This window comes from Myxine glutinosa, chromosome 11, assembly GCF_964187855.1.
Source record: "Myxine glutinosa chromosome 11, kmMyxGlut1.1, whole genome shotgun sequence".
Classification (NCBI taxonomy): domain Eukaryota; kingdom Metazoa; phylum Chordata; class Myxini; order Myxiniformes; family Myxinidae; genus Myxine; species Myxine glutinosa.
Window position 1 is genome coordinate 84,540,753 of NC_136271.1, and position 20,259 is coordinate 84,561,011.

General features: G+C 45.0%; 1 protein-coding gene across 3 annotated transcripts in view; it reads right to left on the reverse strand.

Moving 5' to 3' along the window:
* Positions 1 to 20,259, reverse strand: part of BTAF1 (B-TFIID TATA-box binding protein associated factor 1) — a 321,948-nt gene that overhangs the window by 35,815 nt on the left and 265,874 nt on the right. For all 3 annotated transcript variants that reach the window (XM_078786829.1, XM_078786828.1, XM_078786827.1), the window contains 2 exons: positions 11,362 to 11,491; positions 11,108 to 11,249 (listed from right to left, as the gene is read on the reverse strand). In XM_078786829.1, coding sequence (XP_078642955.1) covers positions 11,108 to 11,249; positions 11,362 to 11,491 — 272 coding nt within the window. The remainder of the gene's footprint in view (positions 1 to 11,107; positions 11,250 to 11,361; positions 11,492 to 20,259) is intronic.

The following is a 20,259-nucleotide window of genomic DNA, read 5'->3' on the forward strand; positions in this document are numbered from 1 at the left end:
TTGGGAGGGAGGAGACAGCACGCATTGCATCGATGCACCAGTACCAATACCACCAAAGCACCCAAAAGCACCACAAAGCACCACTCGGTGCACAGTCACCACGGTTTATAATAAACACAACAAAACAACTGGTGGTGGTCTTCTCTTTCTCTGCTGGGCCGATGTTCTTCCCGACGTCTTCTGGCTTCATGCGGCCTACTTGGAAATAATAAAAAGCACAACTTGTGTTCGTTTTTATTTAGGGCCTCAGGGGCCAACTAAGGGTGGTCCACCTGTTTGGCATAGGTGCCACCTTACCGAGGTCCGCAAGCAAGATTCCCTGGCCACTATGGCCGGTCTCCAACAGAGGTGCCCTGCCCCAGAACCTGGGGTCCATCAAGTGGTACTTGGCCGCAGAACAGCGGTCCATAAAGTGGTACATCAACGCAATGCATGCTGGTTCTGGGAATCTCGTGCGCACAATGGCCACCTCACGCACGCTCCCCTCGGCGCCCAGGTCCTCAAGTGGGAGACAAAAGGGGGGAAGACAAATGAGCGAGGGGTAAGGTCACAAGGGTACACGTCAATAAAGGCAATGCAGGGTGAAGTGCGTACGGAGAGCGAAGTGAGAAAAACTCGTCCCTACCGTACGTCACCCCTCCCCTGTCACCTACACTACCCTTGCCCTTACCCCATATTTACAAGAATTTACACCTTTACAAATTCGTCACTACGTCTTGTCTTCCCCATCTTTCCCTTCTACACCAAATTCGTCTCCAATCCCTCTACTTCAAAATTTGCCATCACCAATTCATCATCAATCCTCATAAGGAGGGAGAGATGGAATTACGCACAATGTCACACCCACGTCATGATGCGTCTCACAATCCCAAACATTTGCATTAATGAAAAATAATAAAACATGGCATGGTGTGGAGTTACCTCATCTCAGGTGAGTGGATGCAGATGGTGCGAGGAGACTCCAATCCTAACTATCCTCGAAATGACTTTAACACACTTTACACTACCCGGGGTCTCTCCCTGCCAATCCATTGGCCAACTTACACTATGGGTTCTAAAAACCAATTCCCATTGACCAAACTGTGGTGCTTCTCAATTTGGGGTCTCACTCCCCCGATTCATCTCCCGATGCCCTTGCACAATTTCTGGGCTGTGACGTGTAGCTCTCCCAGCAGGTCTACCCACCTGCACACCTCCACCACTGTAGTTGCCACCTGAGCTTACCTGCTCCTCACCCTAACCTATCTAACTGGGGAAAGCCCCTTCTGGCTCTGTCACCCCACTCGGTGCCCTCTGGCACTGGGCTACCCGGGTCCGTCCTCCGGATCCTCGGGCCCCATCCACAACAACTACTACCGGCTCCCAGAGCCCACCTGCGGCCTCACCTGGCCGACATCCTCACAGTGGTGGAGCGCCCAACCAACTACACACACTAACAGGCTACACGCCCAGCCATTTCCACAACACTAATGCACCCATCCAAAGACCATTCTTTCACCCGCACCACAGATGCCAATATCCAACCACAATTTACCTATACCCTCTACCTAACACTTACTCTACCCGCCCCGGGTATCCGTGATGGGGGTCCACTCTTCCCCCATTCACACCTTCGCACCATCCACTCCACTCCACAATTTCCACCATACTCACTCCACGACCATCCATTCCAATACTCCATTTATTCCACACTACCATTCTCCATACCTGCTGTTGCACACCTGTGCCCTCACACTTGGTGCCACCTGCACCCTCCTTTCTTCCTGGACCATTTGGTCATCACAATACACATCACCATCACTCACTCATACACTGCTCCATACACCTGTTCAGTTGCACACCTGTGCAATCACACCTGTTCAATTCTCAAACACACGGCATCATCTCAGCTAACTACTCCCCTCTGAAACTTGCGCTTCCCAGTCGTCCCTTTAAACTATTGCGCTCCCACGTCATTATCATCCACGCTAATCTACCTGTGTCCCCACTACAGGTATCAGTCACTAACTAACCTTAACGTCACCTAATGTCATCTTCTAGGTCCCTACACACAATATCCTAACCCACCCAGGCTAGTTTTCACTGCCATCAACCCCATAAGCTAGTGCTCCTTTGCCCCCCCCGTTGTGAGGGATGACAGAGTTGCCATCCCACCACATCGGGGAGGTCCTACTATCAATTTGGCACACCAAATTTCAGCCAATCAAAAATTTTGCCAATCATCTGCCAATCACCGTACCAATCATCAAATTTTGCTTTTTTTTCTAATTTTGGGTCCAAAACACTAACCTCATCACCCGTCTACTTATTAGATCCTCTTGGTGCGCCAATTCCCTTCTAAAGCTCGGCTTCGTACAGCCGAGCAATGAATACGGGTTGTTTTGTGCCAGCGGCTGGATACGTCCCGCATTCGGGGCAGGGACGGGGGCTTACCCGGGCCGAGATCCCACGCACCACCTCGGCGTGGAGCCATCCAATGTCCCGATCTCGACCTGCCGGCACGTCTCAACAAAAAGTGGTCGCCATGACGACCCTTCCTATCGAGCTGCCCGCTCCGCCTAGTTGAGCACGGACGCGGCCGTTCCAAGCGAGGCCCAGCGTGGATCGCGTACGGCGGTCCTTTCAAACCCGCCGTGGCTCGGATCCACGCTGGTTCTCGCGGCACGCGAAGCCCGGCACGCACCGAGGGCCCGATTCGGCTTAAAGTCGCTCTAACCGCTAACCCGGTTACCGTCGATGCCTCACCTGGATGCTGACACGCATACGCTACCCCTTTCTTGCTCAAACCTCCAGCTGTTCCCATGCTCCTCGTACCTTTCCTTACACACCTCGGGACACTCATTCCGCTCACCGACTTGGTCACACACCTGACCACCGAACACCTTGGCACACATTCGTCGCTCGCACACCTCACCAACACACCTCTTCGCGGCCCCTCCTCGGTCACCTCCTCTGTGACAATCACAGGTGTGCTCTCACCCGCACACCCAACCACGTGCCTCACGACCAACTCAAGTGTGCATTCCCACACACGCTCTACCATTCCAGGTGCGCATCCTTCCATTCCAGGTGTACATCCTCGCTCACCTGTCACAACCAACTCACGCTCCGTGTCACTCTCACTACTCTCACCTCCATTCTTGACAGCGCACTCACCCTTACTCTCGACAGCGCACTCTTTCCTCATGCACCTGTCCGTTACACACCTTTCTCACGCATCCTCTCGCGCACACTCTTTCGTTACATCCTCTGTAACTCTCACCACAGGCGTGCATTCTCCTTCACTCTTGACAGCGCACTCTTTCCCCATGCACCTGTCCGTTACACACCTTTCTCGCGCATCCTCTTGCGCACACTCTTTCGTTACTTCCTCCGTAACACTCGCCACACCGCGCTTCCATGTGCTCCCTCGCACACGCGCTATGACCGACTCACTCTCGACAGCACACTCACTGGTCGGCACGCACTTTTTCCTCACAGACCCCATGGTCGGACATTCTCGCACACCTCGTTTTTCGCACACCAGACCTGTCGCACACTTCACCAACGGCCTCTCACGAACACCCGGGTCCCCAACAACCCCCAAGCCGACTGAAGCTTTCCTCACATCATATACATTGCCGAATAGTTCGCCACTCACCTTGGCACCTCGTCTCCGCACCTCTTTTGCCACCTGCAAACTCTTTATTTGGTTGGTGAGCAGAACATTATGAGTTGAGCACCGACCTTGTACCAATTCCATTACCTCCTCCTGGATTTCTCTCTTAGTTTCTGTCCGTCTCTTCTTAATTTCACTCACCTCTTCTTCCACTTCCTCTAATTTTTGCTTCACCTCTTTTATTTCCCGGTGCGTCTCCTCTATCTCTTCCTCTAACGCCACCTTAACCGTTTCTATGTGCGTCCTCACCTCTCGGTCCTTCGTCTCCATTACTTCTGTCACCTCCTCCAACTTCTTCGTCAACCCCTCATGTACCATCTGACATTCCTTTTGTGTTGCTATTAATTCGTTTTTAATGTCCTTTTGTGTCGCTTTTAAACCCCCGATGATTGCAGTGTTCTTTTCCACTTGGTCCACTAGTTCCCTTTGTCCGACTGTCAGCTGTTCTACTCCCTGCGTCAGACCCTCTATGCCCCCCTGTAACCTAGCCGTATTATTCCTCACCTCTTTCTCCATACGCTTCTCACCTCGCTTTACCTCCTCGCGTAGCCCCGAAACCTCCTCACTTACACCTCGTCGTATCTCCTCCATCTCCTTTGTAGATGCCACCCTCATCTGTCCCAATTCATCCCTCTGAGCATCCAGTTTACTTTCTAACCCGATTTGCACCTCCTCTATCTGGTTCCCCATTCGTTTGATTTCCCTGGCAGATTGTTCCCCTATTTCCCGCAATTTGTCCTCCATCCTATTTTCTAACCCCATTAACCCATTTTTCACCTCTTTTATCCCGTTGTCTAACCCCTCAAAATTATTGTCTAACTTCCCAAATTTTTTGTCTAACTCCTCAAAATTATTGTCTAACTTCCCAAATTTCTTGTCTAACCCCTCACCGGTACCCTTCGCTTCGTCCCTCATTGCCCCCATTTGGCCCTCTAATCGCTCACTATCAGCCCTCGCTTCGTCCCTTATTCGCCCACTATCAGCCCTCGCTTCATCCCTCATTGCTCCAATTTGGTCTCCCAGCCCCCTGTTCTCTTCCATGAGAACCCGCATTTGCAGCATGAATAGGCCCCAATCCATCTGCGGCGCTGCTACGGTCGCGGGCGCGGCTAGATTTGGTGCCGCTGTAACCGCGTGCGCAAAGGCGCCATTTTGCGCGCCTGATACCTCGTGCGCGAGGACGCCATTTTGTGCGTCTGATACCCCCTCAACCGCCTCCTCATTGCTCTCCTCCTCCCTTTCTTCCCCTAAGTCCTGGGTTACCCCTAACCCGTCTATCTCCCCCACCGACATCCGATCGCCTTGATTGTCCATGGCGCGATCTCAAAATTCGGGTTTTATAAAACAAAATTTCGGCAGCTCGTAATTTTGACCAAAAATTTTTTTTTTTCCACACGTTTTTTAAAAATTTGGTTCGGGCCTCGAATCCCACTCCCAGACACCAATTGTTACGGATCGCTGTTTAGATGTTACTTTGGGCCGAGCGGATGGTCCAACCGCGACCGTTACAGGATCCCCAATTGGCCCGACTCCCCCAACGTTGACCAGATCGCACCACAGATATTCAATCGGGAAACCTCTAAAGCAACCGAAAGAGAAGGAAAAGAGAAGAAGACAGAGTACGGAGGAAGAACAGATTTATTATACACACACAAGCAAAAAGAAGGAGCGACCAAAGTTATTTACAAGCAATGGATGGAAGAAGCAGTCACACAGTGAATCGTTAACTTATACTATTCAATTTACTTAACCCCAGGACAACATTCAAGACAGACGACGTTCACACTTACACGGGGGAAATTGCAGGCAGGGATGGCGGAGGTGGGTTGCTGGAGAGGGAGGCTCAGGTCCCTGCAACCGGCAGGGCTGGAGGTAGCAGCTCCCAATTCTTCGCGTTTTTGGCGGGAAAACCCTCGGTCGCGTCGACGCTGCTGCTGCTGTAGACGTCACGCGCTGGCTCGGTCACACCTGCTCCTCTCCTTCTGGTGGAGCCGTCTCCCTCCTCTCAGCGCGTCTCTCCAAGGCTTGTTTCCTCTCCAAGTATCTCTCCTTTTTGGTTTAGAGCGTCTCTCATCTCACAGCTCACAGCTCATCTCTCATGTCCTCTCCCATGTCATCTCTTCTCTCATCTCTCGAAGCAGTCCCTTCCAGTCGCTTTTATTACTCGGGGCGGAATCAAGCCGCCGGCTGCGAGGGCACGCCTACCGGGTCGCTAACCGCGGTGCTGGTTGGCTGTTAGGGCTGTCCGATTCCTCCTTTGATCATGACGACGTGCCACGCCTGTGAGTTGGCGGCTCCTACCCCCCTCTTCTCCGAGATGAGCACATGGGCAATGGCGGCTTGCGGGATTGAACACCACTCGCACCGCTTTTGAAAGGAACTTTGGGGGAGCGGAGATGATTGGGGAAATTGAAAGGGGCCTATGCTTATTTCGTTTGATACAATGCAGAGTCAATCTAGTGGGAAACACATATTTAGCCTACATGGAATAAGGAAATAAACTATTTAAAAAGATATATCGTGGCCTGTGTGTAAGTTTCATGGAATTAACTAGGAGGACGGCTGCGACCATTATTTACATTACGAGGGTGTTACACACAACAAAACCATACTTTTCACATTCGTTACACTTTCTCCAAAATTGTTACACTTCTCAAAAACCGTTACACTTCTCAAATTCGTTACACTTCTCAAAACCGTTACAATATATATATATACACATGGACACCACCGATCAAAAGTTTTAGAACACCTCAATTTTTCCAGTTTTTATTGAAATTTACGCAGTTTAATGTCTCAATGTACTCTGAAATTAAGCAGAGAACAAATAAACAATTGGAGATAAAAAAGAAATCATGGAATCATTTTGTTTAACAAAATTTAATTTAAATTTTTGACTCAGCAAAGTAGCCACCTTTTGCAGATATAACCGCCGAACACACTCGTGGCCTTCCTTCTCCAATGGAAATCAAATATTATTCAGGAGGTTCTTCCCAACACTGTTGCAGAAGTTCCCACAAATGTGTTGCACTTGAAGGTTGCTTTGCTTTCACCCTTCTGTCCAGTTCATCCCAAACCAGCTCGATGGGGTTTAAGTCTGGAGACTGTGCTGGCCATTCCATGATTTGAAGCCTACCGTCTTGTTCTTTTCCTCTGAGGTAGTATTTCCCTCTCCTCCAAAGTAATGAAATTCCTTGACTGTCCAAACTTTGTTTTCTCAATGTTCCTTGAGAATCCTCACCTTTGTGAAACTCCCGGTTATCTGATCGGGCCTTGTGCAGAACTTCACAGCCGTTTCTCATCATATGGCCCTCCACCATCGGCAAAATGGGTATATCTAGCCAGAGCTTTAGTAGCCGGGCAGAATAGTCTCCATGCGGCTTGGCGTGTTGATGCTCTCCGTGCATGTAAATCTCTGATGTATCAACTCTGTATTCAATAAATTTTATTACCCGGAACCTGACTGGTAGCTTCTTCCACAGCGGTTTCGGAGAAGAAGTAGCAAGTGTTTACAGACTGACGGACTGACGACGCGTAATCGCATAAGCTCCCCAGAACTTCGTTCCAGGTGAGCTAAAAATGATTCATCGCCAAATACTCGGTCAAGATATACAACGTATAAGAACATACAAAGTAAACTATAAAGAAATGCCAAGAAGGATCATTTTGCTAAACAAATTGATGAAAATAAAAATTGTATGGTATAAATGATATCCTAAATGAGAATGTGAAGAAAAACGAAGTAACACGAAAGATTAAATCTTATTAACATGAAGTAACTCTTAAAAAAAGAAGTCACACTTATTAAGATTAAATCTTATTAAGATGAAGTAACTCTTAAAAAAAGAAGTAACTCTTATTAAGATTAAATCTTATTAAGATGAAGTAACTCTTAAAAAAAGAAGTAACTCTTATTAAGATTAAATCTTATTAACATGAAGTAACTCTTAAAAAAAGAAGTAACACTTAAGATTAAATCTTATTAAGATGAAGTAACACTTAAAAAAAGAAGTAACACTTATTAAGATTAAATCTTATTAAGATGAAGTAACACTTAAAAAATGAAGTAACACTTATTAAGATTAAATCTTATTAAGATGAAGTAACTCTTAAAAATAGAAGTAACTCTTATTAAGATTAAATCTTATTAACATGAAGTAACTCTTAAAAACGAAGTAACACTTATTAAGATTAAATCTTATTAAGATGAAGTAACACTTAAAAAAAGAAGTAACACTTATTAAGATTAAATCTTATTAAGATGAAGTAACTCTTAAAAAAAGAAGTAACACTTATTAAGATTAAATCTTATTAAGATGAAGTAACTCTTAAAAACGAAGTAACACTTATTAAGATGAAATCTTATTAACATGAAGTAACTCTTAAAAAAAGAAGTAACACTTATTAAGATTAAATCTTATTAACATGAAGTAACTCTTAAAAACGAAGTAACACTTATTAAGATTAAATCTTATTAACATGAAGTAACTCTTAAAAAAAGAAGTAACACTTAAAAAAAGAAGTAACACTTAAAAAAAGAAGTAACACTTATTAAGATTAAATCTTATTAACATGAAGTAACTCTTAAAAAAAGAAGTAACACTTATTAAGATTAAATCTTATTAAGATGAAGTAACTCTTAAAAAAAGAAGTAACACTTATTAAGAATTATATTAACCAATTGATGAATAAATTATTTTACGATTATTATTTATTTATTTTAATTATGCAATTAATCAATCAAAAATTATTGTAACCTCTCCCAACACCGTCTCAGTTGACCGAAGGTGCCCCGGCAATGCAGCGCTGGAGGACGTCATTTATTTATTTGGAATGGGGGCGGTGTACTTTGAATGCATCTGTACTTGCATTCCACTCTTATTTTGTCTCGGTTAAATGATGGCTTCCTTGCTTGGGGAAATTCCTCCAAATTATAGAGGTTGTAGGGAACACCCAAACAAGTTTTCACAAATTAACAAATTTCCACTTTTTTGTTGAACTTCAAAGTTAATCAATTTAAAATGAAATAATGGATGCAGATCCACAGTTTTAGGCATGATAACCACAAGGAAACAACCAACTCTAACATCACGCTCTTTCCTGAAAGCCTTCAAGTTAACAGCCCACCACCACATGGTCTCCTATACCCGGGGTTGCACGGAGAGGTTTTAATTGTTGAACCGTACCCAATTTATGCGCTATATGTTTTTCCCAACTGTTCCATTCCAACCATTTTTCACTTTTTAGAGCATTGGTCAAATTGTTCAAGAAATAAAATATGGATGCAGTGGATGCATGGCAGGTAGTCCCTATACAGTCGTGGCCAAAATTATTGGCACCCTTGCACTTTTTTCAAATAACTCACAATTTTCTCTAAAAATAAGTTCAAATTGACAAAAGTATTTGATCTCCACAATTCTTCATTTCACCGTTAATATTACAGAACCTTTGTTTTTGATTCAGAACTTAATAAATCCTTTTAAATCAGAAAATAAAAATAAGTGGCATTGACAAAATTATTGACACCCAAGACTTAATATTTGGTAGCACAGACTTTGGACAAAATAACTACAGTCAAGCACTTCCTATAGAAATGAATGAGCTTCCTCCACCTCTCTACTGGCAGTTTGTCCCACTCTTCTTGTGTAAACTGCTCCAGTTCTCCCAGATTTCAAGGGTGACTTCTCCCAACTGCTGTTTTCAAATCTCCCCACAGGTGTTCAATGGGATTTAGATCTGGACTCATTGCTGGCCACTTCAGAACAGTCCAGCGTTTTGTCTTGAATCATTCCTGGGTGCTTTTTGAAGTGTGTTTGGGGTCATTGTCCTGCTGCAAGACCCATGACCTTCGACGGAGAAACAGCTTTCTGACACTGGGTTGAACATTGCGCTCCAAAAAGCCTTGGTAATCACCTGATTTCATGATGCCATGCACATATTCAAGGTACCCAGTGCCAGAGGCAGCACAACAACCCCAAAACATCACTGAACCTCCTCCATGTTTGACTGTAGGGAAGGTGTTATTTTCTTTGAAGGCTTCATTTTGTTTTCTGTAAACAGAGATGATGTGCTTCACCAAAAAGCTCTAATTTGGTCTCATCTTTCTACAGGACATTCTCCCAGAAGGATTTTGGCTTGTTCAGGTGTGTTTTGGAAAACACCAGTTGGGCTTTCTTGGCAGTGGGGTCCTCCTGGGTCTCCTTTTCTCCTGCCTCCCACCTTTCTCCCATCTCCTTTTCTACCATAAAACCCCCTTTCAGTGAGTTGGCGACGGATGGTGTGAGTTGAAACTGTCATACTTTGTGTCTGAACATCAGCTTGAATCTGTTTGGCAGTTGATCAAGGTGCTTTCTCCACCATTCAAACAATCCTTTGCTGCAATCTTCGATCAGGGTTACTCTTGCGGCCACGTCCAGGTAGGTTGGCTGCAGTGCCATGGGCCTTCAACTTCCTGATAACATTGCGTACTGTGGACACAGGAACATCAAGGTCTCTGCAGATGGACTTGTAGCCTTGAGATTCTCCATGCTTGGCCACAATCTTGTGTCTGACCTCCTCAGACAATTCTCTGGTTTTCTTTATTTTCTCCATGCTCATTTTGGTACACACAGTGACATAAAACAGCAGAATTATTCATTTTCTCTATTCAAAATGGATGAATGAGTGATTCTTATATTGCAGGCACCTGCAACTCCCCACAGGTGACTTCAAGTCAAAAATAAAGGAGAATCACCTGCTTGAAATATAATTACTTCTAACAACTTGTAAAAGGTGCCAATAACATTGTCCGGGCCATTTTAGGATTTCTGTTTGGAATAAGCTCAGATTTAGTAATTTTTTCAGCTTTTTTTTGTTATGTTTTACCTTACAAACCAAAGATATACAAATGTGGATAACAAAAGATTTTTTTATTTCAACAATTATCTGGAACAAATGGTGCATTATTTGAAAAAAGTGCAAGTGTGCCAATATTTTTGGCCACGACTAAGTCAGAACCCTTGCAACAATTCCTGGTGAGACAAACGCTCACAATCACCGTTCCAGTAAAGAGGTACTATTTTATTATAGTATGTGCCGCACAAAGCACGTACATGCACGCACACACACACACACACACAGACACAGACACAGACACACACACACACACAGACACACACACAGACACACACACACACACACACACACACACACACACACACACACACACACACACACACACACACACACACACACACACACACACACACACACACACACACACACACACACACACACACACACCAAATGATCAGTCTCCTCCAACCCCTCATACCTTCCTCCCCCTCATACAGCTTACTTTTTCAAGCAATATTTAGATGCAATGACATACTTTGCAGTTACTTGCTCATTGTATGTTGCCGGATTCCGCCATAAACACTATTTTCAATTGGTGCAGCTTGCTGGACATACCGGCCTCTTGCTCACGAGACGAGCTCTTGGCATCCCGGCTGGCGAGGATTGGCTTTCCGTAGCGCATAGCAAACTGATGCTCTGTGCCCAGGAAGCCTGGCATGAGGAAGTCAAACAGAGACCAGAGCTCCAGCACATTGTTCTACAAGTTTGAGAAAGAAACAGAGGTGGAAGATGTGAGCAACATATTACAAACGGGAATGTAGTGAGGATAACAATGTCATTAGAGAAGTGAAAGCCAGAGGTGGTACAACCTGTATCGGTGTTCCCGAGAGGATGAGCCGATGGTTTGCCGTCACTTGTTTTACAGCTTTAGAGAGCTTAGTTTTTCCATTTTTGATGATATGTCCTTCATCCAAAATACAGTAATTCCAGCGAATATTTCTACAACAGACAGAAGAAAACAATGTTACAATTTACCCGAACAAGTTTATTGCTTCTTGCATTCACTGGTTTACAACAAATATTCAGACAGGACAAAAGACAATACACTCAGATAAGGCATGACCACGATGACCACTCGTGCCTGAATCACACACGCACACGTTTGTGACATTTGATTTCCCCAAATTAACATTCATTCTGCAAATAAAACTAAATGGAAATAATAATTTGGTTTGAAATATTTTATTGTTCTTATGAGCAAATAGCAATCTCATCAAAAGGTGGATAACAGTACTTGCTCCCATAAAGTTGTAGTTGTCCAGGAATCCCACATACGTAACAATGCCAAAGCCCAAAGGTTAAACAAACAAACCAAAAACCCGATGATAATGATAATGTATCACGGGGGCACTGAGACCACTTGGGAATAAAATGCCGTTTTGTATTGTCCTTTACAAGAACGATGTTTATGGAAGAGCAAGGTCTGACAGTGGGAAAGCTTTGGTCTTTCTTTGGTCTGACAACAACAACACAACAGGCATTTTAAGGCCATTTTCCCTGCTAGAGCGGGGGTTAGAGAGAGAGGGGGTTAGCCTTGCGGGACCCATGATAATCTTCTCCATTCGCCCTATTTTCTGCATCTCCCCTTGTTAACCCACTTGCCGCATTTGTTCTTCCACCATCTTTAGCCAAGACTTTCTCGGTCTTCCCCGTCCTCCACTTCCTTCTACATTCATTTCCATCACTCTTCTCAACCAGTCACTTTCATCCTTCCTCAACAAGTGACCAAACCATCTCAACCTGTTCCTCTTCACAGCATCAATCACAGGCTCTATTCCCATCATCTTTTGCAATTCATCATTTGTCTTCCTCTCTCAACGCAATTCTCTTCCTTTCTTTGGTCTGACAGTCGGACAAATATGAAGCGAGTGAACAGACGAGAAGAGAGGAAGGGAAGGGGAGGAAACACTGAAACTAGCAAGCATGACGATTGGGTTAGGAAAGGTTAATGGGGGTAATAAAGATCATGGGACAGAATTCAGGATGACGGGAAGTGGTGGTGAACTACCTGATTCAAGTGTTGGAGGGAAGAGTGAAATACAACAGTCTCTGGATGGTGCTTCCATAGATGTGAAGAACGAGGAATAAAAGAGTTGAAGTATGCATTCAGACTGTATTTTAGAAATTTATTCAGTAGGGAGGGGGGGGGGGGGGTGGTGTGGGAGGGGTTGGAGGGATGGGGGGAAGGGTTACTGGTAGATGAGTGCATGCTGGAGTGAGTAGACATGGAGGGTTGGAAGACCAGGGCCCAGCCAAAGAAAAACTGCCATTTTGTCGTGTCAGAGTTTTCTCAGTGGTTCCGTTATCCTGAACCGATGCCCTTGGAAATTAGCTTTGGGGCCACCCAGGATTTGGCCTCATACAGACTAATCATCACGGACTAATTCATCCTCTTCCATGAGGTCGTGCCTCAATGCTGCTTTGGAGCCTTGTCTCAAATCCCTCTCTCGTGTGGCTAGACATAGATGTTTTCATTGAAAAGCAGGCACCTTCTTCTGTCATCTGCTCCTGTACTCAAAAAGGGGGGAGCCGCCATTGTACTGACACAGAAAAAATACAATTGTACAAGTTATTAAATTTTCGTTCTTCAATTATAATAAACTTGGGCAAGAAGGACATAAAATAGACAGGGCCCAGCAAACGAAAAATTGCTCACACAATGCGGTAAACTTCAATATCTCAACGGAACATTCACATGCTTGATTTTTTTTTGCCTGTTGTGAGCTAAATTGCCATATTTACATGACAAAGCTCAGATGAGTATTCTAAATCACATAATTGGCTTCCTGTACCATGAATGAATGAATGAATGATTGAAATGAATGAATGAATGAATGTGTAAATGAATGAATGAATGCTTCCTGTACCATGTAAACTCCATATTAGATACAAAAAGTTAATTGAAGAGATCCTTCAGAAATTTGATTTGAGATAATTTGGTGGCCATTTTGGATATTGGCGGCCATCTTCGAAATGTATTTGCAATCTAAAATGTCTGTGTTTCTGGCAAATTTACATTTTCTATTCCATACATGTTTATTCATGTATAACACATGTATTAATGCAATTTTACAACATTATTACCTGCGCCACCAAAGGTGGATGAAGGTTATCTTTTCATCGCTGTATGTCGGTTACTTGCAAAATCGAAGATTTCTCAAGTATATTAGTTCGTCTTGAGCGTTGTTACTTGGGGAATAAAATGTTTTTGTCAAGTTTGTTGATCACTCCGGTTTGTTTGTGTTTGTTTGTCTGTCCGCTCACTTATACTTGCCTACAGGACACAATTTTAAACCGATCTGCACGAAACTTCACCAAATGGTAGAGTTTGTTAGGGTTAGGGTTAGGGTTAGGGTCAGCTCACCGAATTCAACCACCAACTATTTTTGAGATCAGCTGAGGCCAAAATGTCAACATAGGCCGAATTTCTAAAATTGTCAATTTTCATCCGATTAACGTAATTTGAAGATTATTTGCATATACAACAACAACATGCATTTTAAAGGCCATTTTCCCTGCTAGAGCGGGGATTAGCCTTGCGGTCCCCATGACAATCTTCTCCATTTTGCCCTATTTTCTGCATCTCTCCTTGCTAACCCCCTTGCCCGCATTTCTTCTTCCACCATCTTGAGCCAAGTCTTTCTCGGTCTTCCCCGTCCTCTGCTTCCTTCTACATTCATTTCCATCACTCTTCTTAACCAGTCACTTTCATCCTTCCTCAACACATAACCAAACCATCTCAACCTGTTCCTCTTCACAGCATCAATCACAGGCTCTATTCCCATCATCTTTCGCAATTCATCATTTGTCTTCCTCTCTCTCACCGATACTCCGCACATCCGTCGAACCATTCGCATTTCCACCCTTTCCAACCTTCGTTGCTGCTCTACGTTCATTACCCATGTCTCGCTCCCATAAATCATAACACTTCTCACACATGCAGCATACACCTTTCCCTTCAGCTTCAACGACACTCCCCTCATCATCAGCATGCCACTCAGTTCCCGAAACTTCTTCCATGCACATCTCAGTCGAGCAACCGTTGCCGAGTCTGATCCACCTTCTCCATTCAGCATGTCTCCGAGGTAGCAAAATGTTTTCACACCTTCCAGCTTCACGCCGTCTCCAAGATCCTACTCAACATTTCCTCCATCTGCAGCAACCTCTGTGCACACCTTACATTTGAATGTAGCTGCCACACTGGTTAATGACCCTCTCAGACCACTACATTTTTGATGAACCCACTCAGCGCACATTGTACATTGAATGGAGTTCACTCCGACACCCTTCCTACACACAGCACAGGGCCACTTCCCAGTTCTTTCCACCTCACCACATGCTTTACCACTTACCATCACCTTCGTCTTTCCGATATTCACCTTCAGACCTTTTGTCTCCATACATTCCTTCCACGTGTTCATCTTTTCCTTCAGTCCATCCATACTTTCCGCAATCAACACCAGATCATCTGCATACATCAACTCCCACCGTAAACCCTCCTTTACGTTCTGAGCCAGCACCTCCATCACAGCACAAATAGTAGTGGACTTAGTACCGACCCCTGATGCACTCCCACCTTCACCTCAAACTCACCACTGTTCCCGTCCTTCGTCCTTACAGCTGTGCGCGCTCTTTTGTACATTGCCATCACTACTCTGATCAACCATTCCTCCACTCCTAACTTCCTCAATGCCCATGTCAATACTTTGCGTGGTACCCTATCGAATGCTTTCTCCAGATCAACAAACCCAAGAAACAACCTCTTCCTCTTCTCCATGTACTTCTCCTGCAACTGCCTCACAATGAAAAGCGCGTCTGTCGTTCCTCTTCCTGGCATGAATCCAAACTGCATTTTGTCGATCTTCACTTTCTTCCTTATCCTCCTCTCCAACACCCTTTCCAATACCTTCATTTCATGCTCCAATAACTTTATCGCTCGGTATGAGCCACACTCCAGAGGGTCACCTTTCCCCTTGTATAGAGGGACGAGGGTACTCAGTTCCCAATCCACTGGAATGCGGCCTTCTTTCACCACCAGATTACAGATCTCTGTCATTCTCTTCACACCCCAACTTCCTGCTGCCTTCAACATATCTCCCACAACTCCCGTCGGCCCTCCCGCTTTTCTACCCTTCATTGCTTTTATCGCTTCCTCAACTTCCTTCTCAGTTATCTTCTCTGCCGGTCCTAAAACAGGGTTACTCTCTATGTTGCCATCCCATTCATTCTCTGTATTCAACAGCATTTCCATATATCTTTTCCATCTTCCTTTAATTCCATCTGGGTCGACAACGATTTGTCCCACTTCATCCTTCAAGCAACTCACCCCCATCACATCACACCTCTCTTTCGCTATCTGCTTTGCAATCCTGAATACTGCTTTCTGACCCTCTTCCAAATCCAAGCGTTCTCCGAACATTTTCCTACATGCCTCCTGCGCCTTTGCTACCTCTTTCTTTGCAGCCTTCTTGGCTGCCTTATAACTTTCCTGCTCTGCTGTTTCTGCTCCCGTACCCTTCGCCTTCTGCCACTCCTTGAACTTCTTCCTCTTCTCGTCAATCCTCTTTCCAACTTCATCATCCCACCACCATGTTTCTGAGTGCCTCGGTGGTCCTTTTGTCCATCCACATACCTCACCAACGGCTCCCAACAGACTAGCTTTCATCGACATCCAACCACTTTCAAGCTCAACCACATCATCCTCGACCCTACTCAGCCTCTCTTTTAATGCCTCCCTTACTGTCACCTCTTTCAACCTCCACACCTTCATTCTCGGTTGGTACTTCACCCGCCGAGCTCTCCTCACATCTTTCACCCTTACGTCGCAGACAACCAAGTGGTGCTGTGAAACAGCCTCCTCCCCCGGGATCACCTTTGTGTCCCGGAGGTGCCCCCTATCTCGCCTACGCACCATCAGGTAGTCAACGGTTGTCGTCGACCCACCTGACGTGTATGTAACAAGCTTATTATCCTCTTTCTGGAACTGAGTATTACAAATCAACAAATCAGCTCCATCAGCAAACTCCAAAATCCTTTCACCTTCTCCATTTCTCACACCATATCCACAACCCCCATGAACTCTGTCAAAACCATCCATACTCCTTCCCACATGTCCATTTAGGTCTCCTCCTACCACAACAACTTCCTCATCTTTTACGTTTTCCATCAGCTTCTCTATCGCACACCAGAACTTGTCCTTTTCTTCATCGCTTCGACCAACCTGCGGAGCATATCCCGAGATGACGTTCACCAAGAGCTTTCCAATCATCATTTTCACCATCATCAACCTATCACTCACTCTCGTCACACTCACCACACTGTCTACAAACTCCTCAGAAAACAGGACACCAACACCATTCACGCCCTCCGGGCACCCTTGCCACACAAACTTGTATTTCTGTCCCAGCCGACCCTTCACCATTCTCACACCACTTCCCTTCCATCTCGTCTCTTGCACACAACATATGTCCACTCTTCTTCTGACCAATACTTCCACCACTTCTCCTGATCTCCCTGTCATTGTCCCTACATTCCATGTCCCAAACCTCAGAAACCGATCTCCACTTCGGGCTGTACCCTGCCCATATATAGTTGTAATTGTCATGGTTCCCTTTTTGAGGCAATGTTTTTGAGGCAATGTTTTTATGGCCGGATGCCCTTCCTGACGCCAACCCTCTTTGTCGTCTTTTACGACACGCATTTACTTTACAACATTTGCATATCCGGTCACATAATTCAACCACTAATTATTTGTGAGGTCAAAAGAATGCGCTACCGAGTGCCATTATACTTTGTTCTGTTTTGCCAAGTGTCGCTCGACGAGTGATTTTTCATTCTGTCTGTCTGTGTCTATCTGTATGTCTATCTGTGTGTCTATTTGTCTGTCAATCGTCTACAAGTCACAATTTTAAACTGATCTTCACGAAACTTTACCAAATGGTAGAGTTGGTCTTAAGGAAGGAGCCTTTTGATTTTGAGGTCAAAGTCAAACTAGAGGTCAAATTTCTAAAACTGTCATTTTTCATCCGATTGACTTGAAAATTAAACAGCAATTGCATTGTGCCTCTTTGAAATGTGAAAGCAACTATTTTAAGGTCAAAAGGTCAAAGGTCATCTCAAGGTCAAACTCCTAAAATCATCAATTGTTATCTGAAAAATCGTCAATTTCCATACAATTCACCTGAAAATAGGGGCAATACCTGGTAGAATAAACAGTATACTGCACTGACTATAGGTATTTTAAACCAAATTCAATGGTTGCGAGAAGACGGGGAAACATGTAGAATCATACTAACATAATCATAAGACTTTAAACAAACAAAAAAATACCTATTTTGGGGGGCAACACAGCCCCTCCCCCCATCCTGTATACCTCCTCAGACCCCAATTTTTCTAATGCCGTGAACAAACTTTGGTAGATCATGGGTGATGAAGGTTGTGGTGAAGTTTCATAGAAATTACGTATGTAGTTTCTGAGAAGAAAGCAAATACCTATTTTTGGGGGGTCAAACCTGGACCCACTTTGACCCCTGGTAAACCCCCTTAGATCCCGATTTGCTTAATGACGTGAACAAACTTTACTCACAACACAACAAATATAATTAGTGCCAAATTTGGTCGCAATCCCATCAGCGGATTCGGAGAAGAAGTTTCAAGTGTCGGACGGACGGACGGACTGACTCTCTTCCTCACTCTCCTTGCACTTCCCTCTCTCCACTCCACCCCCAAGAGTACATCTGGCTACTGATTCCACTCTGCTCCCACCTTTTGTTCATATGTGTTCTGTACCGTCCTCCAATCAGTGATGACTCCATTTACATTTCGCTGTCTGACAACATGGACCAACTTCTATCAACTCATCCCAACTCTCTCTTCCTCATATGTGGTGATTTCAATTGTCATCGTGCCAGCTGGATGGGTGTGGGTTCCTCTCTCACCAGCCATGGCATCTCAGCAAAGGACTTCTGCGACTCATTGGGACTGACACAATCTGCAAATTTCCCGACCCGGATCTCAGTCAATGGAGTATCTTCTCTTCAAGACTTGGTTATGACAAACTTCCCTGCAAATGTCTGCTGCTCTTCTTCTGCTCCAATCGGTTCATCTGACCATATGCTTGTTAAAGTGGACATCTCTCTGGCCATTCTCAGAGAGCCTCCTCAGCATCGACGAGTCTGGCATTTCACTCAGGCCGACTGGCACGGTCTTCAAGCAGCCATCAATCATCTGGACTGGTCTCCCATCTCTACTGCCATCAATCTGACAAATCTGATAAATCTGACATCAATTCTTCCTGGGAATTCTTCCAATGTAAACTGCTCTCTCTCATGCACAGATTTATCCCATCTCGTCTTCAGTGGTCTTACCCTTCCTCCCGTCCATGGTACACTGAATCTTGTGGTGAGGCAGTTGCCCTGAAACAACTTGCCTTTGCCTCTTGGAAGGCAAATCCAACTGAAGGAAATCTCAGTTCCTTCCACCAAGCTCAGAACAAGTGTGTCTACCCTCAGGAGTGCCAGGAAGCACTATCTCTCCACACTCAAGAATGAACTCTCAAACCTGTCTCCTTCCTCCAAATACTGGTGGCGTCTGGTCAAATCCGTTTCTGGTGTTTGTTCCCCTTCCATACCCTCCCCTACCTCAAATGGCTACACAGTTGACACCGCACGTGACAAAGCCGAATGCCTCAAAATCTTGTGTCCCAAACCCATCTCTCTCTGTTCCCACCTTACCCAGTCGAACTTAACTGCTCCTTGACTCTGTGTCCTTCTCTACTGACAAGGTGGAGAAGTTTTTGTCAAACCTCGACCCATCTTTCTCTGTTCCCACCTTATCCAGTCGAACTCAAATGCTCCTGGACTCTGTGTCCTTCTCTACTGACAAGGTGGCGAAGTTTTTGTCAAACCTCGACTCTGACTCTGCAACAGGACCAGACGGCATCAGCCCACGGGTCATAAATCCTGCTCTGCCGCTCTATCTCACCCTCTCTCTGTTCTCTTCACCCTCTCTCGTTTGCTCATGGTCATCTGCCAGCATTTTGGAAATCAGCAAACATTACCGCTTTACACAAAAAGGTGCAAAAACAGATCCTTGCAACTACAGACCAATCAGCCTGCTCCCAATTATCAGCAAAGTCATGGAATCCATCATTGCTTCGGACAACAAGTCCTTCCTCTTCTCCAATGGCTTGATCTCCAATCATCAATTTGGATTCAGACCAGGTCATTCTACTCTGGACATGTTGCTTCTACCGTCTCAACAATGGATGGAGGTCCTCAATGCCAAACAGTGTAGAAGTTTAAAGACCTTTAAAAGGCAAGAGTATGTGAGTTATCACGGACATGTAAATTGCATTGCCCAAACTCCATTCTGTCATTTGAGAGCTAAATTGTTTTTAAAGCATTTCGTTTTAGCATAAGATACTAAAGAAAGTGCATATGGAACAAAATGTGAAGACTGCAGTTTGTGGGATGACCTTTTTCACTCTGTGGATGTGTGCTGGGGCGAGAGTGCTGATTCAGCTCTTGCTTCCAGTACAAGAACTCATTAGCTGAGATTGAACATGTCAGGAAGCCTCAGAGAATGTTGCCCCTCGGCCTGAACAATGACCTTTTCCCTTTCCTTCTGGGATAATAATCTTCCACAAACCACGCTGGTAACTTCATGATAGAAAACAGATGGCCAGGCGCCACAGAGTCTGACCTCTG